The sequence below is a fragment of the Manis pentadactyla genome, chromosome 12, assembly GCF_030020395.1.
Source record: "Manis pentadactyla isolate mManPen7 chromosome 12, mManPen7.hap1, whole genome shotgun sequence".
Lineage (NCBI taxonomy): Eukaryota > Metazoa > Chordata > Mammalia > Pholidota > Manidae > Manis > Manis pentadactyla.
This window is the reverse complement of record NC_080030.1, coordinates 11,460,087-11,482,080: the sequence shown is the minus strand read 5'-3', so window position 1 is coordinate 11,482,080 and position 21,994 is coordinate 11,460,087. Positions and strand designations below refer to the sequence as shown.

The 21,994-nt window shown below is 49.4% G+C and overlaps 1 protein-coding gene and 1 pseudogene across 5 annotated transcripts in view; one reads left to right on the top strand and one right to left on the bottom strand.

Moving 5' to 3' along the window:
* Positions 1–2,794: 2,794 nt before the first annotated feature.
* LOC118917624 (ral guanine nucleotide dissociation stimulator-like 2) overlaps positions 2,795–21,994 on the bottom strand; it is a 65,731-nt gene continuing 46,531 nt past the window's right edge. Inside the window, exons 2-5 of one of the 5 annotated variants that reach the window (XM_057490001.1) lie at positions 8,481–8,819; positions 4,069–4,190; positions 3,857–3,960; positions 2,795–3,492 (exon numbers count right to left, since the gene is read on the bottom strand). In XM_057490001.1, the coding sequence (XP_057345984.1) occupies positions 3,353–3,492; positions 3,857–3,960; positions 4,069–4,190; positions 8,481–8,681 (567 nt within the window). In that variant the 5' untranslated portion in view covers positions 8,682–8,819 and the 3' untranslated portion in view covers positions 2,795–3,352. Of the gene's footprint in view, positions 3,493–3,856; positions 3,961–4,068; positions 4,191–5,483; positions 6,032–8,480; positions 8,820–9,503; positions 10,034–15,764; positions 15,782–21,994 lie in introns of those variants that run through there. The other 4 variants (XM_057490006.1, XM_057490003.1, XM_057490004.1 and 1 more) reach the window with 4 other exon arrangements.
* LOC130680039 (vomeronasal type-1 receptor 90-like) lies at positions 10,846–18,065 on the top strand (annotated as a pseudogene).

The following is a 21,994-nucleotide window of genomic DNA, read 5'->3' as shown; positions in this document are numbered from 1 at the left end:
ATCCCTTAGCACTCGGGTCCCATCACACAGATGCACCCTGGACTCTAGTCAGGCGGAAACAAGACCTAGAGGGCCTTGGGTCCCTTGGACCTGCTTTTAGCCATTGCTTTTAAGAAACGAGGGGCCCAGGTGGAAAGAAAACAAGACCTCCTGCCCCTCACCCCCTCATCCTAGGGGTCGGTAAGTTCTCCTCTAGGGCTGGGCAGCAAGGGGAGCAGAAAGTAGCCCAGGAGACTGTGGCTGCAAGGTCCTGGAGCAACCCCACCTGAAGGCTGACGTTCACAGGACTCCCTTCTCCTGGGCCAGCCTGAATGCGAGCCCCCTGCAAGGGGGGGGAGCTGGCCTCTCCAACAGGAAAAGTTCTCGTTTTTATACAGTCCTGGGGGCGCCCGTCGTCAGGGTTCTTGTCAGGGTTGGGGGACTGGGTGGCACGGAGGACAGAGGCAGGGCTGGGCTGGAGCCCCGTGAGTGCATTCACCGCACCGGGGCCAAGGTGGGGCTGGGAAGGAGGCTGGCAGCAGGCCGGAGGGCACAGGTCAACGCCCCCAAAGACAACAGCCATACCGACTTGAACGTGCCAGGTCTCCTCTCCCTTCAAAGCTAAATGGGGTCAAGTTTAAATAGGACCTGGGTGGGAGACCGCCCCCATGAGAATCCCGGCTGCGGTGGGCTTTTGGTGCCTGCCCCTTCCCTGCTCCCCCAGCTGGCCACCTGCCTCTCCTCCTGCCGCAGACCTGAGCGCAGCTCCCTGCTACTTCCTCTCCTGGGCACCACATTCTGTCACCTTCAGCTACACAGTACCTCCTATCTCACTGGCACACACTGGCACGCCAGTCCTGCCATGGGGGTGCAGGGGCACCTGCGTGTGCTGGTGGACCCACCTGGATACCCCCAATCCTGGTCTGGGGGTGCAACGACGGAGCCATGCACCTGCACGTCCAGTCTCCGGCGGGTGGATGAGGCGACGCCCTGGCATGGCCGGGACACCTGCGGTCGCTGCGCCCCTCCTGGAGCTCCGCCTCCGGCACCGACGCCACAGCTCTGCTGAGCTCGGAATAAACACTACATACAAGTTCCCGCCAGGTGGCACCCGATAACCGGCGCAAACGCCAGTGGGACGGATCCAGATGGCCGGCGGGCGAGGGAGCAGCGCCCGACCTCGTCGCGATGCCCTTAGAGCAATTCTCTCGGCCTCGAGCGGTCACAGCGCGTCTGGCGCGGCGTTCCGGCATCCGGCACCGCGCGACCCCTACAGCAGAAAGGGGACTTGAAAAATGTCCTGGACACGTTATGTTGACAGCTGGGGCGTCCTGCCTTTCTTTGCAAACTATGTATCAAATAAGAGGTATTTAATATAAAATATACAAGGACTCATACAACTCAATAGCAAAAGCCCCCAATCATACAATTAACACATCACTAATCATCAGGAAAATGAAAATAAAAATACAATTAATACATCACTAATCATCAGGGAAATGCTAATAAAAACCACCGTGAGGTATCACCTCACACCTGTTAGAAGGGCTATCATCAAAAACTCAGGAGATAAATGCTGGTGAAGATGTGCAGAAAAGGGAACCCTTGTGCACTGTTGATGGAAATGTAAATTACTACAGTCACTGTGAGAAACAGAATGGTGGGTTCATTCAAAAATTAAAACTAGAACTACCATGTGATCCAGCAATCTCACTTCCGGGTGTTTTTCTGAAGGAAACAAAATAAATATCTTGAAGAAGTATATGTACCACCATGGTCATTGCAGTATCTTCTAAATACCAAGGCATAAAAACTTAAGTGTTTGCTGATGGATGAAGGAATAAAGAACATGTGGTAAACATACACAATGGAATACTACTCAACCATAAAAAAGGAAATCCTGCCAATTGCAACAACATGGACGAACCTTCAGGGCATTAAGCTAAGTGAAATCAGCTGGACAGAGAAAGACAAATGGGTATGATCTCATTTTTATGTAACATCGAAAAAAAAGCTCAACTCAAGAGAGTAGGCTGCTGGTTGCCAGGGGCAGAGCCTGGGGAAATGAGATGTTCATCAAAGGTTACAAGCTTCCATTTATAAGAGGAATAATTTCTGTGGACCTAATGTACAGCATGGTGACTATAGCTCATGACACTGAAGTGTATACTTGAAAGCTGCTTTGATAGTAAATTTTGTGTTCTCAGTGTAACAAGAAAATGGTCATTATGTGAGGTGAAGGGTATGTTAACCTTATTGTGGCAAAATTTCACACATAAACAAACATGTATCAAATCATCACATTGTGCACTTTAAAATGCACACAATGTTACATATCAGATGCAGCTCAGTAAGGCACAGAAGAACCCAGAATGAGATATCGCCTCATACTTCCTGTCAAAAAGACATCTGAATTCCATGTTCATTGCTGCATTATTCATATGAGCCAAGATATGGACAAAACCTAAATATACTTTGATAAAGGAACTTGGGATATACATACAGTGGAATATCATTTAGCCTCAAAAAAATATGGCAATCCTGCCATATGCTAAAATGTGGATGAGCTTTGAGGGCATTTTATGCTAACTGAAATAAGTCAGTCTCAGAATGACAAATATTGCATGACTCCATTTACATGAGGCTTCTAAAATAGTAAAAAAGGTAGAAACACAGAGTGAAAGCAATGTTGCCAGGGACTAGGTCAGGACCACACTGCATCAGAGAGTTTGAGTGCTGGGGGTGGGGTGGGCTGGGGCACACGATGTCTGCAGCAGGGGCAGAGCTTTGAGAAGAAAGAGCAGTGTGGTGGCAATCCGTTAATCATTTATTACATTCTGCACAGGGATGACCCCAACCCCCAGGAACCATTAACCTCAGACACAACACCCAGACCACACTGTGCCTGGGGAGGCTATTTCTCAGGGATGAGGGGAGGGAGTTGCACAGGGGCTCCGCTGGGAGCATGTCCCGGGACCCTGCGACAGTCAGCCAGTCCTGCAGCCTTGGATGCCTCCGCTGGGCACCCAGGGGGCGGTGGTCCCATGCAGCACTGCGCTGTGTCCGTGTCCACCCAGGAAAGGTCGGGCCTGGTGAGGACAGCCCCCATCTCTTCCTGGAACCTTGTGGCTATGACTTGGTGGCTGATGGCGCCCAGGCAGCAGTTGGCGACACGGCGGGAGGCCACCTGCCTGAAGGGGAACATCTTTCACACGGTGGGGCGGCTTGCCTCTGTCCAGCAGGGATGACACAGCACAAAGGTGGCCAGGTTGGCCACAGCTATGTACGGGTCCTTCAGGATACAGTGGCAGCCTTGGGGAGCTGCCTGAGTCTGCCTATGGAGGAGGTGCCAGAGCACCTGCCCAGCAGAGGCTCAGGATGAGCAGCGGGAGGAGGAGGAGCAGCAAGCAGACTGGGGTCCTGGGGCGCCAGGTGCCACCTGCCCGGAGGGGAAGCAGCTCTCCTCCACATGCAGCCAGGACACCAGCAGGGCCGCGGGCCCGATGACAGCAGCTACAGGGCCACGCAGGTGAGCAGAAGAGGCAGGTTATCCCGGGTTCCCCCCATTATCCTGCTTCCACCCCGTCCCCACTGCCCTCTGGGCTCCGGGCCCTGTGCGGAGGGTCCTGTCCATCACCAGCACCCGGGGGCTCCCTGTCACGGGAAGGCTCCTGAGCGTCACCTACTCACAGAGGAGGAGGCTGGGTCCCAGAGGGGCGGGGAACCACCCTTCAGCGTGACAGGACTGGTCGGCCGTGGAGCTGGGACCCCAGCCCCACCGGTCTTTAGGACGCCCCCACACCCAGCATGGCCCGTAGCTTCCCTGAGGCTGGGGAACAGCCCACCCCCTGCCGATCGCCCCAGCCCAGAAACTCACCTGGCCCTGGCCCAGGACGTTTAAACGTGGGACCTGAGGAACTGTAACAGTCCTTTCTGCCGGCCCTCTGGGCTGGGGGCTCCAGCTGGCAGGACAGCGTATAGCTGCAGGACAGAGGGACACCTGTGAGCCCATGGAGCCACATGGCAGGGGGCCCTTCCCCCAGAGCCCGCCGGCAGCTGCAGCCCACACCTGACTCCGGCCGGCCTCACCTCTGCTCCTCATCCAGGGGCTCCACGGCCTGGAGAAAGGACTCGAAGTGCTCATCGGGCTCCAGGTCATACAGCCCAGCCATGTGCTTGTGGATTATGATCTCCAGTCGCAGGGTAGCGACCTGGGGCAGAGGAAAGACAGGATGCAGACAAGAGTGGAGTGAGGAGTGGGGCACTAGGATGGTCCCAGATCAATCTTTGCTGACATGGGAACCCGCCTACCCTCCAATGCCATCCAGCCCTGCCTGTTCCCACTGTTGGGTCTCCAGCTCCTCCTCCAGGAAGGAGGCCTTGATGCCACCCCATCCCCCACCTGACAAAACCTTTAGTATCCTCAGCTCTGCGTGTCTTAACTCTCTAAAGACACGTTACACCCAGGGGATGGGCCAGACAGGGTCCTGCCCAGGGGGTCTTGACTCCATCCCTCACCTTCCATGACTGGGCACTCAACTCTCTCTCTCTCATCCTGTCACCCTGGAAGGCAGGAAGGCAACCAAAGTGCATCAGAAACAGTCCCTTGAGCCCAGAACGAGGCCGGAACGTCCCCAGCCTTTCTCAAGCTGGAGGACCTCCAAGGCCCTCCAAGAGGCAGGCCTGCCCAGAAACAGCACCCGGGCCTGGCCCGGGCTCGGGGCTACCAAGAAGCGGGGACTGCACTGGGGAGCTTAGGCCTCAGGTGGGAAGGCACTGCCAGACCCCCGATGTGCTTCCTGCCCTGAAGGAGCAGCATCCCTCCCGCTGGGCAGGGCCTGAGGGGGAGACCAGTCCTGCCCAGATGCTGCCCCCTGGAGCCCTCAGCCCCACCTGCCCTGGGGCCAGGACCGGGGCTTCGGTGGGTCCTTCTGGCAGTCCTCTCCTCTCCAAGAAGCCCAGGTCCTGGGGTGGAGGGGGGACTCAGGAGTGGGGGTGCTGGTGCTGAGACATCCAGGCTCACTGGGGGCTCTCTCCTCTCTAAATAAAGCTCACCATCCTGCCCTCAAGAGCCCTGCTGGGTCATTCACATCCTTATTGTATTCCAGGAGTTGGTCTACGGGCATGTCATGCACAAACAGTCCGAGGAACGGGACCATGCCCCGTGCCACCGGGGTGGGTAGGTGATGAGTCCCCACCTGCCTCAGGGGCGCCCACAGAGCCTCCCCTGAACCCACACCCGCAGCCCCCAGCTCCCTTGGACCACCCTGTGCTGCCTCCCCACCTCCCTTCGCCCAGCTCTCCCCTCCCGGGCCCTCCCAGGGCTGGCTTTTGGCCAGTCCCAGGACCTGTGGTCCCTGCACCTGTCCTCCAACTTCCCCCTGTACCCAGCTGCTCTCGCCCTCCTCCTGGTCACCCCAGTGCCGGCAGCTCAGGGCTGGTGGCACCAGGAGCAGGTACAGGGTCGCCCCCACCGCCCGTGACCCGCGGCACGCCACTCTCACCTGCTTCTTCATACACTGGCATCCCCTGAGGGCCCACATCTGTTCCTTCACCATGGCCCTCGCCTCCTGCAAGGTCGAGGACACTCAGGTGCTCATGCTCCCCTTCCACGTGGCCTCCAGCAACCACACCGTGGTTGATGGATTCCTTGCCCAAGCCCCCTGGCACCTATGCTGTCCCCACCTCCAGCAGGTTCTCAGCCTAGAGCGACCTCAGCTCCAGCACACACTCATACTCATTGGGGTCCTTGGGCCACGGCCGCCACCCTGAGAGTGTCAGGGGAGGTCCCTCTGCCTCCCAGGGTGCCCTGAGCACTCACTGTCACCTGGCTATCAGCATGGCTCCCCTCACATGACCAGGGGGGTGCACAAAGCTGAAGCCCATCTTGTGCTCTCTGGACCCTGCTCACCCGGGAGGCCTGCACCCCAGGGTGACGGCAACCCTCCATGTCCACATGAGGAGCCCGAGGTCACAGAGGGGCAGTGACAAGCTCAGGGGTCCCAGGGGAGAAGCCAATCTTGCTCATCCACAGGCCCCACCCCTGCTGCCGACCCCAGGCCAGCTCCAGCCCTGACGGGGGCCTGTCCTCCGGGTCCTCACTGGATGCCAGGTCCCCAGTCAACTGGAGCCAGGGAGGGAGACAGACAAGACCCTCGGGGCCTGGGGAACCCTACTTTCCCCATCAGCTTCCCCCTCTCACCCCGCACTTCTTGAGTCTTCCCCAAAGCTGTGCCACAGCGCGGCAGAGGACTTGCCCCGAGGACCCCTCCCTTCCAGACCTCTGGCCTCCGTTTACCTCAAGGAGCCACTCTCTGTTAGCCTTCTGTTTGGGAGTGAGGATCTGCACCTCACCTCTGTTGGCCCCCAAGTTCTCTCCTGATGACCCTCCTGCGACTGTGCCTGTCTTAGGTTGTTCCTCCCTTGAGGAATCTTACCTGTCTCTGGCTAACCAGCCGTCTTCTGGGGCCATACAGGGAAATGTAAAGTTGGTAAGTGAGAGAAGCCTTATTGTTTGAAAAGGTTAGCTTTTTACTTTGCAGATTTATGCCCTGTGGCTTCTATGCCCAGCATTTGTCTTGAGCTTCTTGTCCCTCTTTTGAAGCTTTTTCTAGATCCTGGAGCTCTTCCTAAGGGGAGGGGAGAGGAGGAGGGAGACACATGGCCGTAGGTGGAGAGTTTGGGGGTAGACCCATTTTCCTGGGGCATCCACGAGATCCACTAGCCTAGCAGGAGGCTTTCCACCACAGCCCTGGGGAATCTGTGGCTGGGGGTGGGCGTTGCATGTTTCCACCCAGGGCCTTCATTCCCAGTTCTCCCAGGGGCGAATCTGCTTTGGGCGAGGTTGCTGTCCTTGGGTCAGAGACCTCCTGCTGCAGAACACAAGCTCAAGATCTCCAATGGGCTTCAACCCACACCTGACATTGCAGAAAACTGATTCCTGCAGGGGTACCCATGGCCTAACCCACAGGGGGCCCCAAGAGCCTGCCATCCCTGCCCCTAGGCTCTGCCACCTCCCAGGAAGTCTCAGCCCACTGAGGGACACTGCAAGATGTAGGGGTGTCCCTGTCTACTCAGGTGCCCTGGTCCCAGGGCCCGGACTACACACCAGGAAACACGTCCCCAGGTGCTTTCTAGACGACCTATGAGACGGCTCCGCAGGGCCAAGAGAATGGCACAGAGGGCAGCGACATTCTTGAGGGCCAGACACTCCTGGGAGGGAAGACAGAGCTGAGAGCGTAGCCTGCTTCTCTGCTTCTGTCCCCCCATGAACTCCTGTCCTTAAGGAGACAGACACCCGGGGAGCCCAGCACACCTGGTACCTGGTGAGCAGCCCTCCTGGGTGGAGGACTGTGGCTCAACCCAAGGAAGGGGCCTGGGATGGCTGTCCACCCCTGGGGACTGCGAGTCCACGTCCTCATGCCCCTGGCATGAGAGGCTCAGGGACCATGCAGGGCAGACTGCAGACAACCATCTTGAGAGCTGGCAAAGGAGGGATCCCGGGGGCCGTCCCATGACACACCTTGGCCACCCGGATCCAGAACTCCACCACTTGGGCCCTGTCCTGGGCCGTCATGGTGACGGTCCCGAGGCAGGAGGAGATGACCAAGCTAACCATGGCATCGAATTGCCTGATGACCATTTGCACGTTGGGGGCCAGGAGCTCAATGCCTTCCATCAGTGGCTGGCTCTCTAAGTAGGCCTTGTATTGGTCGTATTCAATCCTGTTGTACAGCTCCTGGGGATGACACGGGGTGTCATCCAGCTGCGCCCCTGGTGCCCCTGTTCCCAGGCAGGGTCACTGGTCAGAGCTGGGGCCCAGGCAGCTAGGGACATGCTGTGAGCCTTGTGGCCGTCCAGGCTTCAGACCCTGTTCACTGAGGTGCCCAGGACCGGATACACAGAACCCCACAGTGATGGGGCACAGAGGGGCTCTGCTCGTAGGCACCCTCACTCACCTCCTCCGTGCAGCACAAGGCAGCTCACACCTGCCCATCCTGGGGCATCTGCCTCCCATTCTGCCACCCTGTGGATCCCGCTCTCCACTCAGGTGCAGTTTCCCCTGAAACAACTCCACCCAGGGCGTTTGGAGTTTGTTGGTGTCTGTGTCTCCCACACAGTCAGGTCCATGGCAGGGGCCGCTGAGGTGCGGAGGCCATGGAAGCCTGCCAGGCCAATGGCCCGAGGACCTAAGGCCCTGGCAGCACCTCCTTGAGCACCCCTCCCCTGCCTTGCCCCTCCCAGCCCCATCAGGTGCTGCCCACCTTCCCTCCGCTCCACCTCATTGGCCTGCAAGGATCCCTAAGGGATGGCCCTACTGTTCCCCTGTGGTCAGGGATGGCTTGGGGGTGAGGAGAGTCTCTCAGGGCACATGGTGAGTCTGTGGGGAAGCTGGGACGTGGGCCCAGATCACAGGAGTCCACGTCAGGGGACGGCAGGTCTGGGGCAGCCCGTGACACAGGGAAGGCCCACCCCCGATCCCGAGAGCCCGCTCCACTCACCGCACAGATCAGAGTCAGCTGCTGGCCCACCAGATGGGCAGGGAACTGCAGGAAGGTCCGCTCCTCTGTCCTCGGCACGTCCTGGGTGATCGCGACACAGGCGCTGGTGGACTCCAGGTCTGCCTTTGGCTCTGCTAGGCCCGGTGCCATCCTGCAGGTGCCCTGGGCCTGGCACCGGGGCTGAGGCCACTGCTGGGACATCCTCCAGCTCTGCAGGGGCTGAGGCAGGTGACACCGGCCGTAGCTCCAGCACAGGGGTCTCAGGGAGCTCCTGGACGGGCTCTAGCCACAGAGCTGGCCCTCCCCGTGTCTCTGGAGCCAGTTGCATCTGCCGTTGTTCTGGAGCGGGACACAGAGAAAGGGTCACCCCGGGCCTGATTCCCCGCACCTTACAATGACAGAAGAGCCCTCACTGGACACCGGTTTCTGTACTCTCTCCTGGAAGGCGTTACTGCTTTCAGTGTGTACTTTAGATGGAATCCTAGAGGCTTGTGCTCGAGCTACCATACAGCACGAATTCCTTGCCGGCACAGTCCCCTGTGGCTAGCGAGGAGGAAGGCAGGAGCTCTGCGTTCCTCCAGGGCAGCTCGGCCTTGGGCCCTGACACCGAGGGAGCGGCAGTGCGGGCACTTGGTCGGGGGACCGCTCCTGGTACCGAAACCCAGTCCTTGTCCCTGAGGTCAAATCACAAAAGACAGTGACAAGGTTTTGAGGAAAGGAAAGAATAGTTTATTGATTTGCTAGCAAACGAGGGAGCGGCAGGCTCCTGCCTTGCAGAACCACCGTCCTCCGGACACACAAGCGGTCAGGGCTTTTCGAGGGGAAATCGTGGGAGAGGGGCTGGGGTGCAGACACATGAAGCAGCAGCTTGCAAGGGTCCAAGCAGACATTCCTGCGCCGATTCACTAGCTTTGTGTTTTTCTTTTCTGCTCCTCCTCAGTCCCCTGGGACAGGATGCTTTTTTGAGTCCCCTGTTTAGTGAACTTTACTGGCCTTAATTGTCTCTCATCCCGCTCATATCTATTTTTCTGCCTAACACTCCCAAGACTGACCAGCCTCTCGGTAAACATCCCATAGACATGCAAACAGGCACTTCAGGTCTACAATGGGTGACACCCAGGCAAGGATCCTGGCTGTAATTTCCATTTTCTCCACACCATCCTGGTCCTTTTAACAAAAAGAGAGAGGTCCTGGTTCAGCCCTGAGTAAACATAGCTACTTGACTGGTGGTGGGAGGAAGAATTCCTTCAGTTCCTCGAGGTTCCCTTAGCTGGTCTAAGAAACAAATTGACATGAGACAGATGAACAGGAGAAAAAGTAACAAAATTTAATTAAGTACATAAAGGGAAGCCATAGACGCGTGTTCCACAGACAGGGTGTGGAATTGCAATATTTCCAGAATCTCTTGACCTGGCTTTAGTGCTTCTCCGTATCAACAGGTGTTTCCAAGGGGTGGAGAGAAGTAGTCCGTCTCCACGTCAGTGGGTAATTACGTGGGCGAGGGAGGGTTTATCTGGACCAGAGAGCTTGGTGGGAGTATTGGCTCTCTTCTACTGCAGCAGGAGAGAGAGACGCAGGGTGAGTGCTTGTAGGCAATAAACGGCTTTTAAACATTATTTCTCCTTTTGACTGACTTCCCTTTCAAAGGTGTTTTGCCCTGGGATCTCCCCTCCCTGGAGTTACACAGGGAGAATGAGGTCTGTGTGTCATTCTGAACCAAGGAGAAGGGGTGAGGGGGGAAAGGGAAGCAATTCACGGGAATATAAAACAGGAAACGTTTGATAAACAAAATACTTGATGGGACACACAGAAACAATGAGAGGGCACAAAGGGGAATTTTAACAGACTAAAATGATACCAGGGTTCTTGTTCCCCAAGTCAAAGAATGAACTTCGCAAACACTCAAGTTAGGAAAGAAAGCCAGGGAGGCTTTTATTTAGAGAGAAAGTGGGAGGAAAGAGCTCCTGGGGCTTGCCGGGGTGGGGGCGGACAGGAGAGTCCGCGGCCGCCTGCCCCTCCGCCCGCTCACAGCGGGTGCCCCCCCTCGCCCAGCCCCTTCCCGGCCCCACCGTGACCACCTGCTGCTGCCGGGCCTCGTCCCCCACCCCGACACGCGTCCGGGGGCTGGGGGTGGCGGTGGGCATCCCCGCCCAGAGGCAGTGCCAACCCGCGGGCAGGCCGGCGGGTCCCCCACCCCGCAGGCAGGCCTTGGGCTCCCTCCACAGTCCGGGAGCCCCTAAGCCCTGTGCTCCACTCGCCCCCACCCGCCGGCCAGCGCAGGCCTTAGACCCCCTGTCCCCGAGCCGGGCTGCGCTCCCAGAAGCAGGACTTTCCCCTTCCTGGCCACGGTAGGGAGGTAGGGCAGGCCCAGCCCCACAGGAGGGGACCACCATCCCTGGGCCCCTGGGTGCGCCCACCATCCGAGGTTGGTGTCTGTGGCCCGAGCCCCGCCCCCCACCCCGGGCACGGAGTGGGCCGACCGCCCCAGGCCACGTGCCGCCCTGGGCACCCTGCTGCCGCGCGTCCCTCGCTGCTCCCCAGCAACAGCAGGTGCGCTCTGCAAGTGCCCGGGCGCCCGTGCCATTGACACGCAGAGCCAGAAGGACCGGACCACGCTCACACCCATCTCCAGGGCGCCTGGAGATTTGGCAAAATAGTATGTTTGAACCACCGCCAGTTAAGTCCACTGTCTCTTTACTCTAACTCCCCTCATACTGAGTGGCTTTGAAGTGGCCATGGACAATTTAGGTCAAACCAAGCAAAGTGAAGTTGGGGAGACATTTCCTTTGGGTTTAATGTGATCAGAGCTAGGGCTAAGGTGAGGTAAGGGAGCTGCCACGGGCACAGAATTAAAAGGGCGCCCACCTTGCACTCACCTGACCCTGAGAACAAACGCCCCTTAACATTTTCAGTCTCAGGCACCTGGCTTGCTTTTTCCAGCCCTGGCCCTGCTGGGGTACGCTTATGTGGTTGACAATTCCTGTATGTAGTCATGTTCTTTCTAGCCATCAGGAGTAGGAAGGGCTACCAGTGGCACGCCTGCTACCCTCTGCGGGGTCCCACTGGCATCTGCCTGGACTGTTCTACAGCCTCAGACGCTAGAAGGGCTCCAGGAACAAAGGAGTGCCAGTCTGTGGTGACTGAGGCGGGTGAGCCAGTCCGTAGTGACTCTCATGTAATTGTGACTAGTTTCCACTAGCCTGAAATATAAGATATATAAAATATAAAAATAAATATAAAACACATGTGTAGATTCATTTACTACATGTTACTGAATGCCAACCATATGCACCCGCTATATGAAGCACTGGGAACTCCACAGTGAACAAAACAAATACAGTCCTTTTTCTCATGAATTACAGATAAACAGGCAAACAATATCAAATTACAATTGCATTAAGTGTTAGGAAAGAAAAATAAACAGTGAGGGCAGTTCCTGGCTTTCTTATTCACAGCCGCTTCCCCAGTACCTCAAATCTTGGCTGGCACATAGTGTAAATTTAATATGCATAGAATCATCATGAGAAATTATAATACAGGGACAAATTAAAGTGTACGAAGTAGGGAACGGTAAGACATACAGACACCACAGGGAAAGAGAAGTGGTAACTATCCATGTGAAGTAGGTGGGGTGCAGAAAGCATTCCAGGAAGAAAGCACAACAGGCTTTTCTTTAAAAGTTTACCCTTTTTAAAGTTACAAGTCACAGATCATAATGAAACTATTTCCATTATAACTAGCCACAGATCAAATAATGCAACAAATAAAGCAGTAATTACAAGAAATGCAAAGTAGCATCAGTAAGACCACACTAATAATGGGAGACTTTAATATCACTCAGAGCAAGACGGATCTGATGAACCAAACGTAAAAAAAAGTATAAAATAGCTAAACAACATAATCAACAAGGCATAGCTTACAGCTATATATTCAGCTTTTCCAAAATACAACTTCTTCTCAAGGTATAATGATCATTCACAAAGTGAATTATGTATCAAGCACAAAGAAAATATCAGTAAGTTCCATAAAGAATAAACGTTACATGCTAAGCCAGGTAAGTCAGACAAAGAAAGACAAGTACCGTATAATATCACTTATATGAAGCATCTGAAAACAAAAAAATAAAACCTATAAAAAACTGTGTGAAATAGTAGTTACCAGAGGGTTGGTCGTTGGGGAGGAGGAGAATAAGACTTACGTTATTTAAGGGCACAAATTGAAATAAGAACTAAGTAAGCCATAGAGATCTAATGCACAGTGTAATGAACATAGACAATAATATCGTGCTATAATTTTTAATGTGACAAATATTGCTACCCCAGCAGTCACATTACAGTATATCAATGTGTCAAAGCAACATGCTGTGCACCTTAAGTTTATACAATGTCAGGAGTCAAATGTATTCAATTAAAACAAACAGGAGCTGAATCAGTGGTAGAATGCAAGGAGCGTTTTTAAGGTTATTCTATAAAGCATCAGTTGTAAGAAAAGCTGCAACAGTTCAAGAAAAAAGGAGGGAAAATGGATAACCCCATGTTTCCAATCAGAAAGGCTTAATTACAGAGCCTGGGAGTGAGGAACGGCTTACCGAGTCTAAGCGGTAAATGACCAACAAACTTATCCTTGCAAGTAGATCACCGAAGGCACCAACCAAACTCAATGCAACATCCAAGGTGTGATGAAAACTCCTAGACATTCAGACGTGTGAGGACTGTAATAAGAAGGAGCCCCAGAAAGAGCATTCCTAAGGAGGACAGAACATCGAGTTGAAGCCCAAGCAGCCTCGTGATTAACTGAAAGGGTCGATGTGGCATTCCTTAGTGTAAATACTATTATATTTTAAGTACATTTAACTATTGAACTAAAAACAAGAAATTGTACAAACATTCCGTGCTCCCAATGTAGTGAAACTAGGAATTATTAACAAGAACAAACAAACAAAAAAAACTTTTGCATAGAAATGAAACATCCAAAACTTGAAGTTAAATTACAACTGGCAAACTGGGAGAAAACATTTGTGATATCTAACTCAGCTAAAATGTTACTCTTCCTCATATATAGGAGAGAACAATGAAAAACAGGAGACAGGTAAAATGCCGACTTCAGACTCCAAGGTTCTGCAGACACTGAAGCTACAGGCTTGCAAAAGAGATGAGCTCATGATGTGTTTACCATAAAACTATGCAGCTTCTTTTTACATGAACTAAATCAGCTCACACCTCTCTCTGGGTAAGTGTCTCCTTATCCCACTGATTCAGAATAAGTGGGTAGGAGAGAATCCTAGGCGGGTCATGGAAGGAAGCAAATTTGGCCTGTGAGTGAATTTTTTTTGAAGCCTCAAATTTGAAGCCTCAAATTCAGATAAGCCAACAGCCTCAAGCTCAGAGAAGTGTTTTATTTATAACACAATAGGGAAATTTTCATCTTTATCTTTCCTCTGAAGACTCACAAAAATTAATATATTTTGGTATGAGATAATTAATTTTGGTTCCCATTTATTTCTCTGAGTAAACATGACTTGTCAACTTGCCTCATCAATTCTCAAGATACATATTAGTATATGAATATTCTATTTTAGACTAAAGCTTTACAAATGCATTTTAAAACTTAACATTCATGGGGGATGGGTGGGTAATGCTTTTAAATTCTAAATTTTCATTTACATATTCAATTTTGTTTCATTAATTTAGACAGTAAGTAAATATACAAACAATTTAAAGTTCTTCAGGGGGAAATGAGGTTGTTGTTATTCAAAGAATCCTCTTACATAGAGAGTTTAACCTCATACTCTACAAAAATACCCAACAGTATTTTCTCATGAAGATCTTCCTTGTATCAGTTTCAATCATACATTTCCAGTTGATGGTGTTAGCACTTAAGCATATGCTCTAATATTTGAGAAATTTCACATTGGAGGCAGTGAGAATGAGGCTGCAGTTACATTAAAAGTAAACAAAACAAAGTGGTGACAGTAGCGATCTCTCCTTCCTGACTCCAGGGATGTAATAATATAATTACTGGGAATCGGATAAAGAGAATTTGTGGCAATTAATTTTTCTCCATATACTATTTTATTCAAAATACTCTTTTTCCTTTCATTGGAAATAGATACACCAGAACCCATTTAGAGAAGAAAACTTAGGACACAATGACCTTGGCTTGGCCTTGATCTCTTTGCTTGGGTTTCGACATTTTTCTTCCAAACTGTATCATATGCACTTAACATGAACAGATGAATGTGAACTAATCAGGATTCCTTGTTACTAAGCCACAGAGAAATGATAACAAAGTAAAATGTGCTTAGGGAGAAAGTCAGACTGGCTGTTATTTCATTATTGAGTTGATGAATGGGAGTAACATCTTAACGCAGGATGGTTTACACTTTACAGTAGTGTCTGTATTCATGCATTCATTCATTCATTCATTTATATTTATTTATTTATATGTATTTATTTTTAGTAGTGTCTGTATTTATAATGTCTCTTACTCCAAAGTCAGCATTGGGTTCTCAGCCAAGACCTTCCTCCTGCTTCCGCACGTTCCTCCTCAAGCACAGGGCCAAGCCCACGGACCTGACCGTCGGTCACTTGGCCCTGATCCACACAGTGATGCTCCTAACCATGGGGCTCATGGCTACAGATATTTTTGGGTCTCAGGAACTTTGGCATATCATCAAATGTAAAGCAGTCATCTTCTTGAGCAGGTTGATACGGGGCCTCTCCATTTGCACCACATGCCTGCTGAGTGTCCTCCAGGCCGTCACCCTCAGCCCCAGGAGCTCCTGTTTGGCAAAGTTCAAACATAAATCCTCAAGTCAAGACATGTATTTCTTTCTCTTCCTATGGCTCTTCAATATGTTTATTAGTGGACGTTACATATTCTCCACTATTTCTACCCCCAATGTGATCTCCGCCGATGTTCTGTTTGTCACTGAATCCTGCTCTCTGTGGCTGTGAACTACCTCCTAAAGCGCACATGTTTTGTCCTTGTGACCTTCCGGGATGTTGCCCTTGTAGAGCTCATGGGCATCCCGAGCGGCTGCGTGGTGATGCTCCTGTACAGGCACCAGAGGCAGTCCTGGCATCTTCACAGCACCAAGCTTTCTCCGAAAGCCTCCCCGGAGAGCAGGGCCATGCAGGCCATTCTGTTACTCATGTGTTTCTTTGTGGTCGTGTACTTTGTGGACTGTGCTATCTCCACCTCGTCAGGAACGTTGTGGAGCGATGAACCAGTTCATCTGTGTGTCCAATTGCTTGTGGGCAACTTCTATGCCACAAGCAGTCCTTTGGTGCTGCTCAGTACTGAAAAAAGAATAATCAGTGTCTTAAAATCCATGTGGGGGAAGGACAGAAAATGTTTAATTTAATCCTTCATTGATAGATAACTTCCTTTAAGATGAGCCAGTATTTTGACTTCAAAATGACTAATCATGGTATATAGAATATGCTCCCAGCGTCCCATAAAAATATGAAATGACCTTTCTGCTAAACCTATTAACTTTGATCCCTGTGGCATAACTGACCCTCCCTTCTTGGACACCACCTGGACCAAATTCAGACGACTTAATGGAGGCCTGCTGCAGTCAGATTGGTTAGGATCCAGCTGGTCAAATCTGGAACATTCTGAGCATCAAAGTCAGTAATACTAGATTGGAACCCAGTGGATAAAATAGGAAGCCGTGAGTCCATGATGATATAATAATGAAGGGGATGTTTAAAGTCTTCATTATGGTAGAAAGCCAAATAAACATAGGAGCAGCGGTGGAAATGGAAGACCACAAATGTCCAGCCAGTGTGCTGATGGCTGATCCAATGGGAATAGTCAACCTTTACCGAGTCTGGTGAGTGAGTCAGAAAGAAGCAAGGTGTAGACAGGATCCTGGAATCACGCCACGTAAAATCCCGTTCAAAGGGAAATACTTTTTGCTGTGTGGAGTTACACAGCATGTATTTCCTGCAGTCATCAAGGCGATCTCTAGTGGTGGTGCAGGTGGTTTCCCGTTCCCCCTGATGCGGTACGCTGAGGAGAGCGCAGCATCTGGGCGGGGTGTTCCTGCTGGGAATCCAGTGCCTGAGCGTGCTTAGGGGGAGGTGCTGACCAGACTTGACTGTGGTCATTTGAGCTCCTTAAATCTGTCAAGGTCATGAAAATGAGGGGAAAATCTCAGGACTGGATATTTCTTATATAATTGTTGAAATCTGAAGTGGGCTTATACTGAATTATCCACAGTCATAATTTCATGATCAGGGGTTTTGTAGGAGTCACTTGGTAAAGGCTCCTCTAACAGGCACAAGTACACCAGAGTATTTTAAGGGAAGGGAGAAATGGCTAATGAAGAATCTTTGTGATGGCGTGTTGGTACCCGAGCTCCTCAGCTGGTTCCCGGGTGCATTCTGAGCTCAGCTGTGCATGCAACGACTGCAGAAAGGGTCAGGCCACTCCAGATTGATAGGTGGATGGTTTAATAAGCAAGGGAACTTACACAGGATCCCTTTCTTAAGGGCCTGAGATGAGATCTGCGCACCTGCCTGCCATATCCTACATGCTTATATAGAGGCTGTAAGGTTCAGTAATGTATACCCTCCAGATGGTCTCAATACGATATCACTGTCTCAAGGAGAGGTCCTTGGGGCAGCTGCTGGGAGCACAATAGACCAGAATGCACATTCCATGGACAGAAGAGAGGGGGAGGAGCTTCAGATTGCCAGAGTCCAGCTCTCTGATAAATCAGAGGTCACATCCTCTCAATGACCTCCCCTAATGAGGGATATCAGTACTACTTTGTACGGCTTTGCAAGCTTCCTAAAAGTTTCAATATTGGAAATCCTCTTCTAAATGACCATGACAATAGTATACCATTAAAGGAGATCTGATCTCAAACTTTGTTGTAGAGGAGAAGCCCTACTAAAACCCAGTTGAACTAATAGGGAAGCACAATGCTCTATGTAAGAATCTTCATCTTCTTTAGAATGCAATGTATGAATATTATATTCATATTGACTGTGTTTTTGGTATCAGGAATGATTCTGAGAACACAGAGAAAGAGTGAGTTTTTAAATTCCATTTTTCCACAGGAAGCCTTTCTTTCCTCTGTTAGGTATTCTGAAGATTGATACCTTAGCCACAAATTAAGGCCAAGGAGAAGGTGATTTACATGGACAGTGGCTTCCTCCAGTTGTACAAAGTGACCCTACGGAATCACTGTTTCTTTTGGGAAAGGATGAGGGAAACTTGTGCCTCAGTTCCAGTTTTTCTCTGGCTCCTTTGAGTTAGTCCCTGAATGTGTTTTTCAAGGGCCATGCAGAGAAATGCTTGGACAGAGTTTGGGGAGAATTGCTCTGACTTATTCAGGTAGAATTTTGTTGGTGTAAATTAATGTCTATGAGGGTAGGAAGAACTGACTTGCTACTGACAGACAGCCACCCCATGTAGCAGTGTTTGGGGGTTACAGGATACAGAGTTCTTCCTTTGTGCTACCCTGGTAAAGGGCTTAAATGGAATCAAGACCCTTCTACCAAAATGAACAATGATCAAATAATTATATATGGAATGCCAAATGAGGAGACACACTATCCTGAAATCACAAGCCTATTGATGCAAAAGTATAGAGGATTTTAGCAAAAAAGTGTGGGATGATTCTGAGAACCAACCAGAAATAATAAAAAAGCTCTCCAAGGAAAACTCCTGATGATGTGGGAAACAGCATGATGATTAGACAGCCTATCCCTTGTTTACAGCCAAGGAGTAAAAGTAAATCTGGAAGCACATTAAATGAATGTGTACCTTTAACAGGTCATATGGATATACTTTGAATTTGAAAATAAACAAAATAGAAAGTCAATTGAAAACATTTCTGGCCTTGGTATAAATAAAAATATTTAAACTTAAGATATTGTGTTGTGAGTTATATAATACATCTACTCTTTAATTTTTAATTTTTTTCAAATATTTTAATGTTGACAATTAGAGAATTAATAAAAGTATACATCAAGGATCATCTGTCTCCATGGTCAGGTACTGGTCATGTCCACTAATTACTGAACCAGGAAGTCCCACAATTGTGTATGCATTCCCCCTCTCTGACTCTGTATCAGGATTTACTACCAGGTGCAATTCTGAATCCATAGAAAATATAGCATGCTATGACTACTCATCAAAACCCTCAGTAAATGGACATTTTTGTAAAGCATGTCTTGCTAAGATATTATATGGGAAAATAAAGAGTAAAACACATGGGATCAGTCCAGAACACGTAAGGTTCTATTACCCACTACAGATCCCTGACCTACAATGGTTCAATTTAGTTTTTTGACTTTGTGATGGTGATAAAGCAATAGGCATGCAGTAGACACCATACTACTTCAAGTTTTGAATTTTGATCTTTTCCTGAGCTAGTGGTAATGTGGTATGATACTGTCTCATGAGGAAGGGCACTGGCAGCCAGCCACAGGTCCTGGGTCAGTCATGCAATCACAAAAGCAAACAATCGATACACTCACAACTGTTCTGTTTCTCACTTTTGGTACAGTATTCAATAAATTGCATGAGATATTCAACATTTATTTAAACATAGGCTTTTTGATAGGTGATATTGCCCAATGTAAGATAATGTAAGTATTCTGATCACATTTAAGGTAAACAAAGGTAAACTATGATGTTCAGTCGGTGATGTGAATTAAATGAATGTCTGATTAACGATGGGTATACTGGGACAAAACCATGTTGTAAGTCAAGGAAGAAGAAAAATGCGGTGGGATGCAGAAGAATAAAATTGGACTCATCACGTGCCACTCGCGATAACTAACTCAAAATGACTACAGGCTTAGACCTAAGAACGGAAACCATAAAATCCATATACAAAAACATAAGGAGAGTTCCTTGATGTCATCTTGGCAATGCTTTTTTTGGATATGAAACCAAACGCACAGGCAAAAACCACAAAAATTAATAAGTGGGACTACATGAAATGAAAATGTTCCTTCACAACAAAAAGAAAAATTAAACAAAATAGAGAGGCAACATAAGAAATGGGAGAAAATATTCACAAATCACATGTCTGATAAGGAGTTAATATCCAAAATACATAAAGAACTCATACAACTCAATAGGAATCCCCCAAAAATCCAATTTTAAAATGGGCAGAGGGGCAGAGGAGCAGGAAGATAGTGGTGTAGGAAGAACCTAAACCTACCTCCTCCCCCCTAAATGCTGAATCTACTCCTAAATACAGGTCATTTGCTCTGTTCCTGAGGGTGAACTGACACCCGAGTGAACATCTTCTATATAACGAAGGACAGAGAGACCGTATAGGAAATGTCAGGAGAGATAGAGCCGTGGTAATAGTGGGAACCCAACCCCAGTGCTGCGCCCTGTAGTCGGGAGGGTCGTCACTGAAGGATCCAGGCACAAAATTCACCTGCCCTGGGAAGAGAAAAAAAGTTGTAGTTTAAAGTACATTCGGTGTAGGGAAATGCTGGAACTCTCTCTGGGATCAAAGGTCCTGGTGAGCACCACTGTTTGACTCGGCATACACAGCCAGGAGCAGGGTGTGGGTGCACAATCCAATTCCAGAATTGGACTAGGTGGCCTCTCAGTCTGTGCCCTCACCCAAACAGCTCTGCTGGAGAACTATCAGTTCGAGAGGTTTGCACCAGTGGGAGTTCTTGTTGAAGTTCACCCTGCTTGCGCTGGGAAGCAACCCCTGCCTCTGCCAAGATACCCAGAACATACCACCCTGCACCTATCGCCATCCACCAGTGTGCTCCCCATGAACCTAATCCTGGAGATCCCCAGAATGCGAAACCACTCATCACTGACCTGAGATACCCCCCCCAGGTGTGGACCCACATGGTGCTGACACAGGAGATCCCCAGAGTATGCCTCCAGCCCACCACCCACAAGCTCCTGCTGCAGTGCAGACCACTGGTGTCCACTCAGGAGCCCCTCTGGCCAGGCCCCTCAGACTGTCTCACAGTCCTAGGAGTACTGGCACCAGAACACACCCATCTCATGCTTACTCATCCTCCTGCCAGTCAGCTAAAAACACCATGCCATGAACTTTGCCCTGACCTTCTTTTACAAGGCCAATCCTTCAAGACTGGGTTAGGTACACGCCATGAAGTTTGCCCCGACCTTCTTCTACAAGGCGAATCCTTCAAGACTGGGTTAGGTAACCCTTTTGACTAAATTCATAGGCACAAGCAAAGAGAGTCAAGAAAAAGAGAAGACAGAAGAATGTGCTCCAAAAGTCAGAACAAGACAAAACTTCAGGAAGCGGAGTTAAGCAAGCTACTGGATAAAGAGTTCAACACAATGGTTATAAAGATGCTCACTGGACTTGAGAGGTAAAAGAATCCAAATTTGTTAGGAAGAAATAAAACTGTCACAATTTGCAAATGATATGATACTATATATAGAGTACCCTAGAGATGCCACCAAAAGACTATTAGTACTAATAAATGGATTTGGTAAAGTCGTAGGATACAAAGTCCACATACAGAAATCTGCTGAATTCCTATATATTAATAATGGAGTAGCAGAAAGAGAAATCAAGAAAACAATTCTATTTACAATTGCATCAGATAGAATAAAAAACCTAGAAATACACCTGGTTAGGAGGTGAAAGAAATATACTCTGAAAACTATAAAACATTGCTGAAAGAAACTGAAGGCAGAATTAAATAGAAATCTATCCCATACTCACGGTTAGGAAGAATTTTGTCAAAAAGAATATTGTCAAAATGGCCATCCTGCCCGAGCAATTCATGGATTCAGTGCAATCCCCATCAAAATACCAATGGCATTTTTCAACGAACTAGAGTGAATGATTCTGAAATTTGTGTGGAACCACAAGAGACCCCGAATAGCCAAAGCAATCTTGAGAAAGAAAAACACAGCTGGGGGCATTAAGCTCCCTGATTTCAGGCTGTACTACAGAGCTATCAGTATAAAAACAGTATGGGACTGGCACAAGAATAGACACATACACCAGTGGAACAGAATAAAAATCCCAGAAGTAAACTCCCACATATACAGTCAATTAAGGAGTCAAGAATATACAATGGGAAAAGACAGTCTCTTCAATAAATGGTCTTGGGGAAATGGCAAGTGAATGAAACTGGATTACTTTCTAACATCATACTCAAAAGTAAACTCAAAATGGATGGAAGACCTAAATATAAGACATGAAACCATAAAACTCTTAGAAGAAAACACAGGCAAAATCTCTTTAACATAAGCATGAATAATTTTTTTCTGGATATGTTCCCCTAGGCAAGGAAAACAAAAGCAAAAATAAACAAGAAAGACTACGTCAAACTAAAAAGCTTCTGCACAACAAAGGAAACCATCAACAAAACAAAAAGGCAACCTATTGTATGGAAGAATATATTTGCAAATGACATATCTAATAAAGGGCTAATATCCAAAATATGTAAACAACTCATATAACTCAACACCAAAAACACCAAGTAACTCAATTAAAAAAATTGGTAGAGGACTTGAACAGACATTTT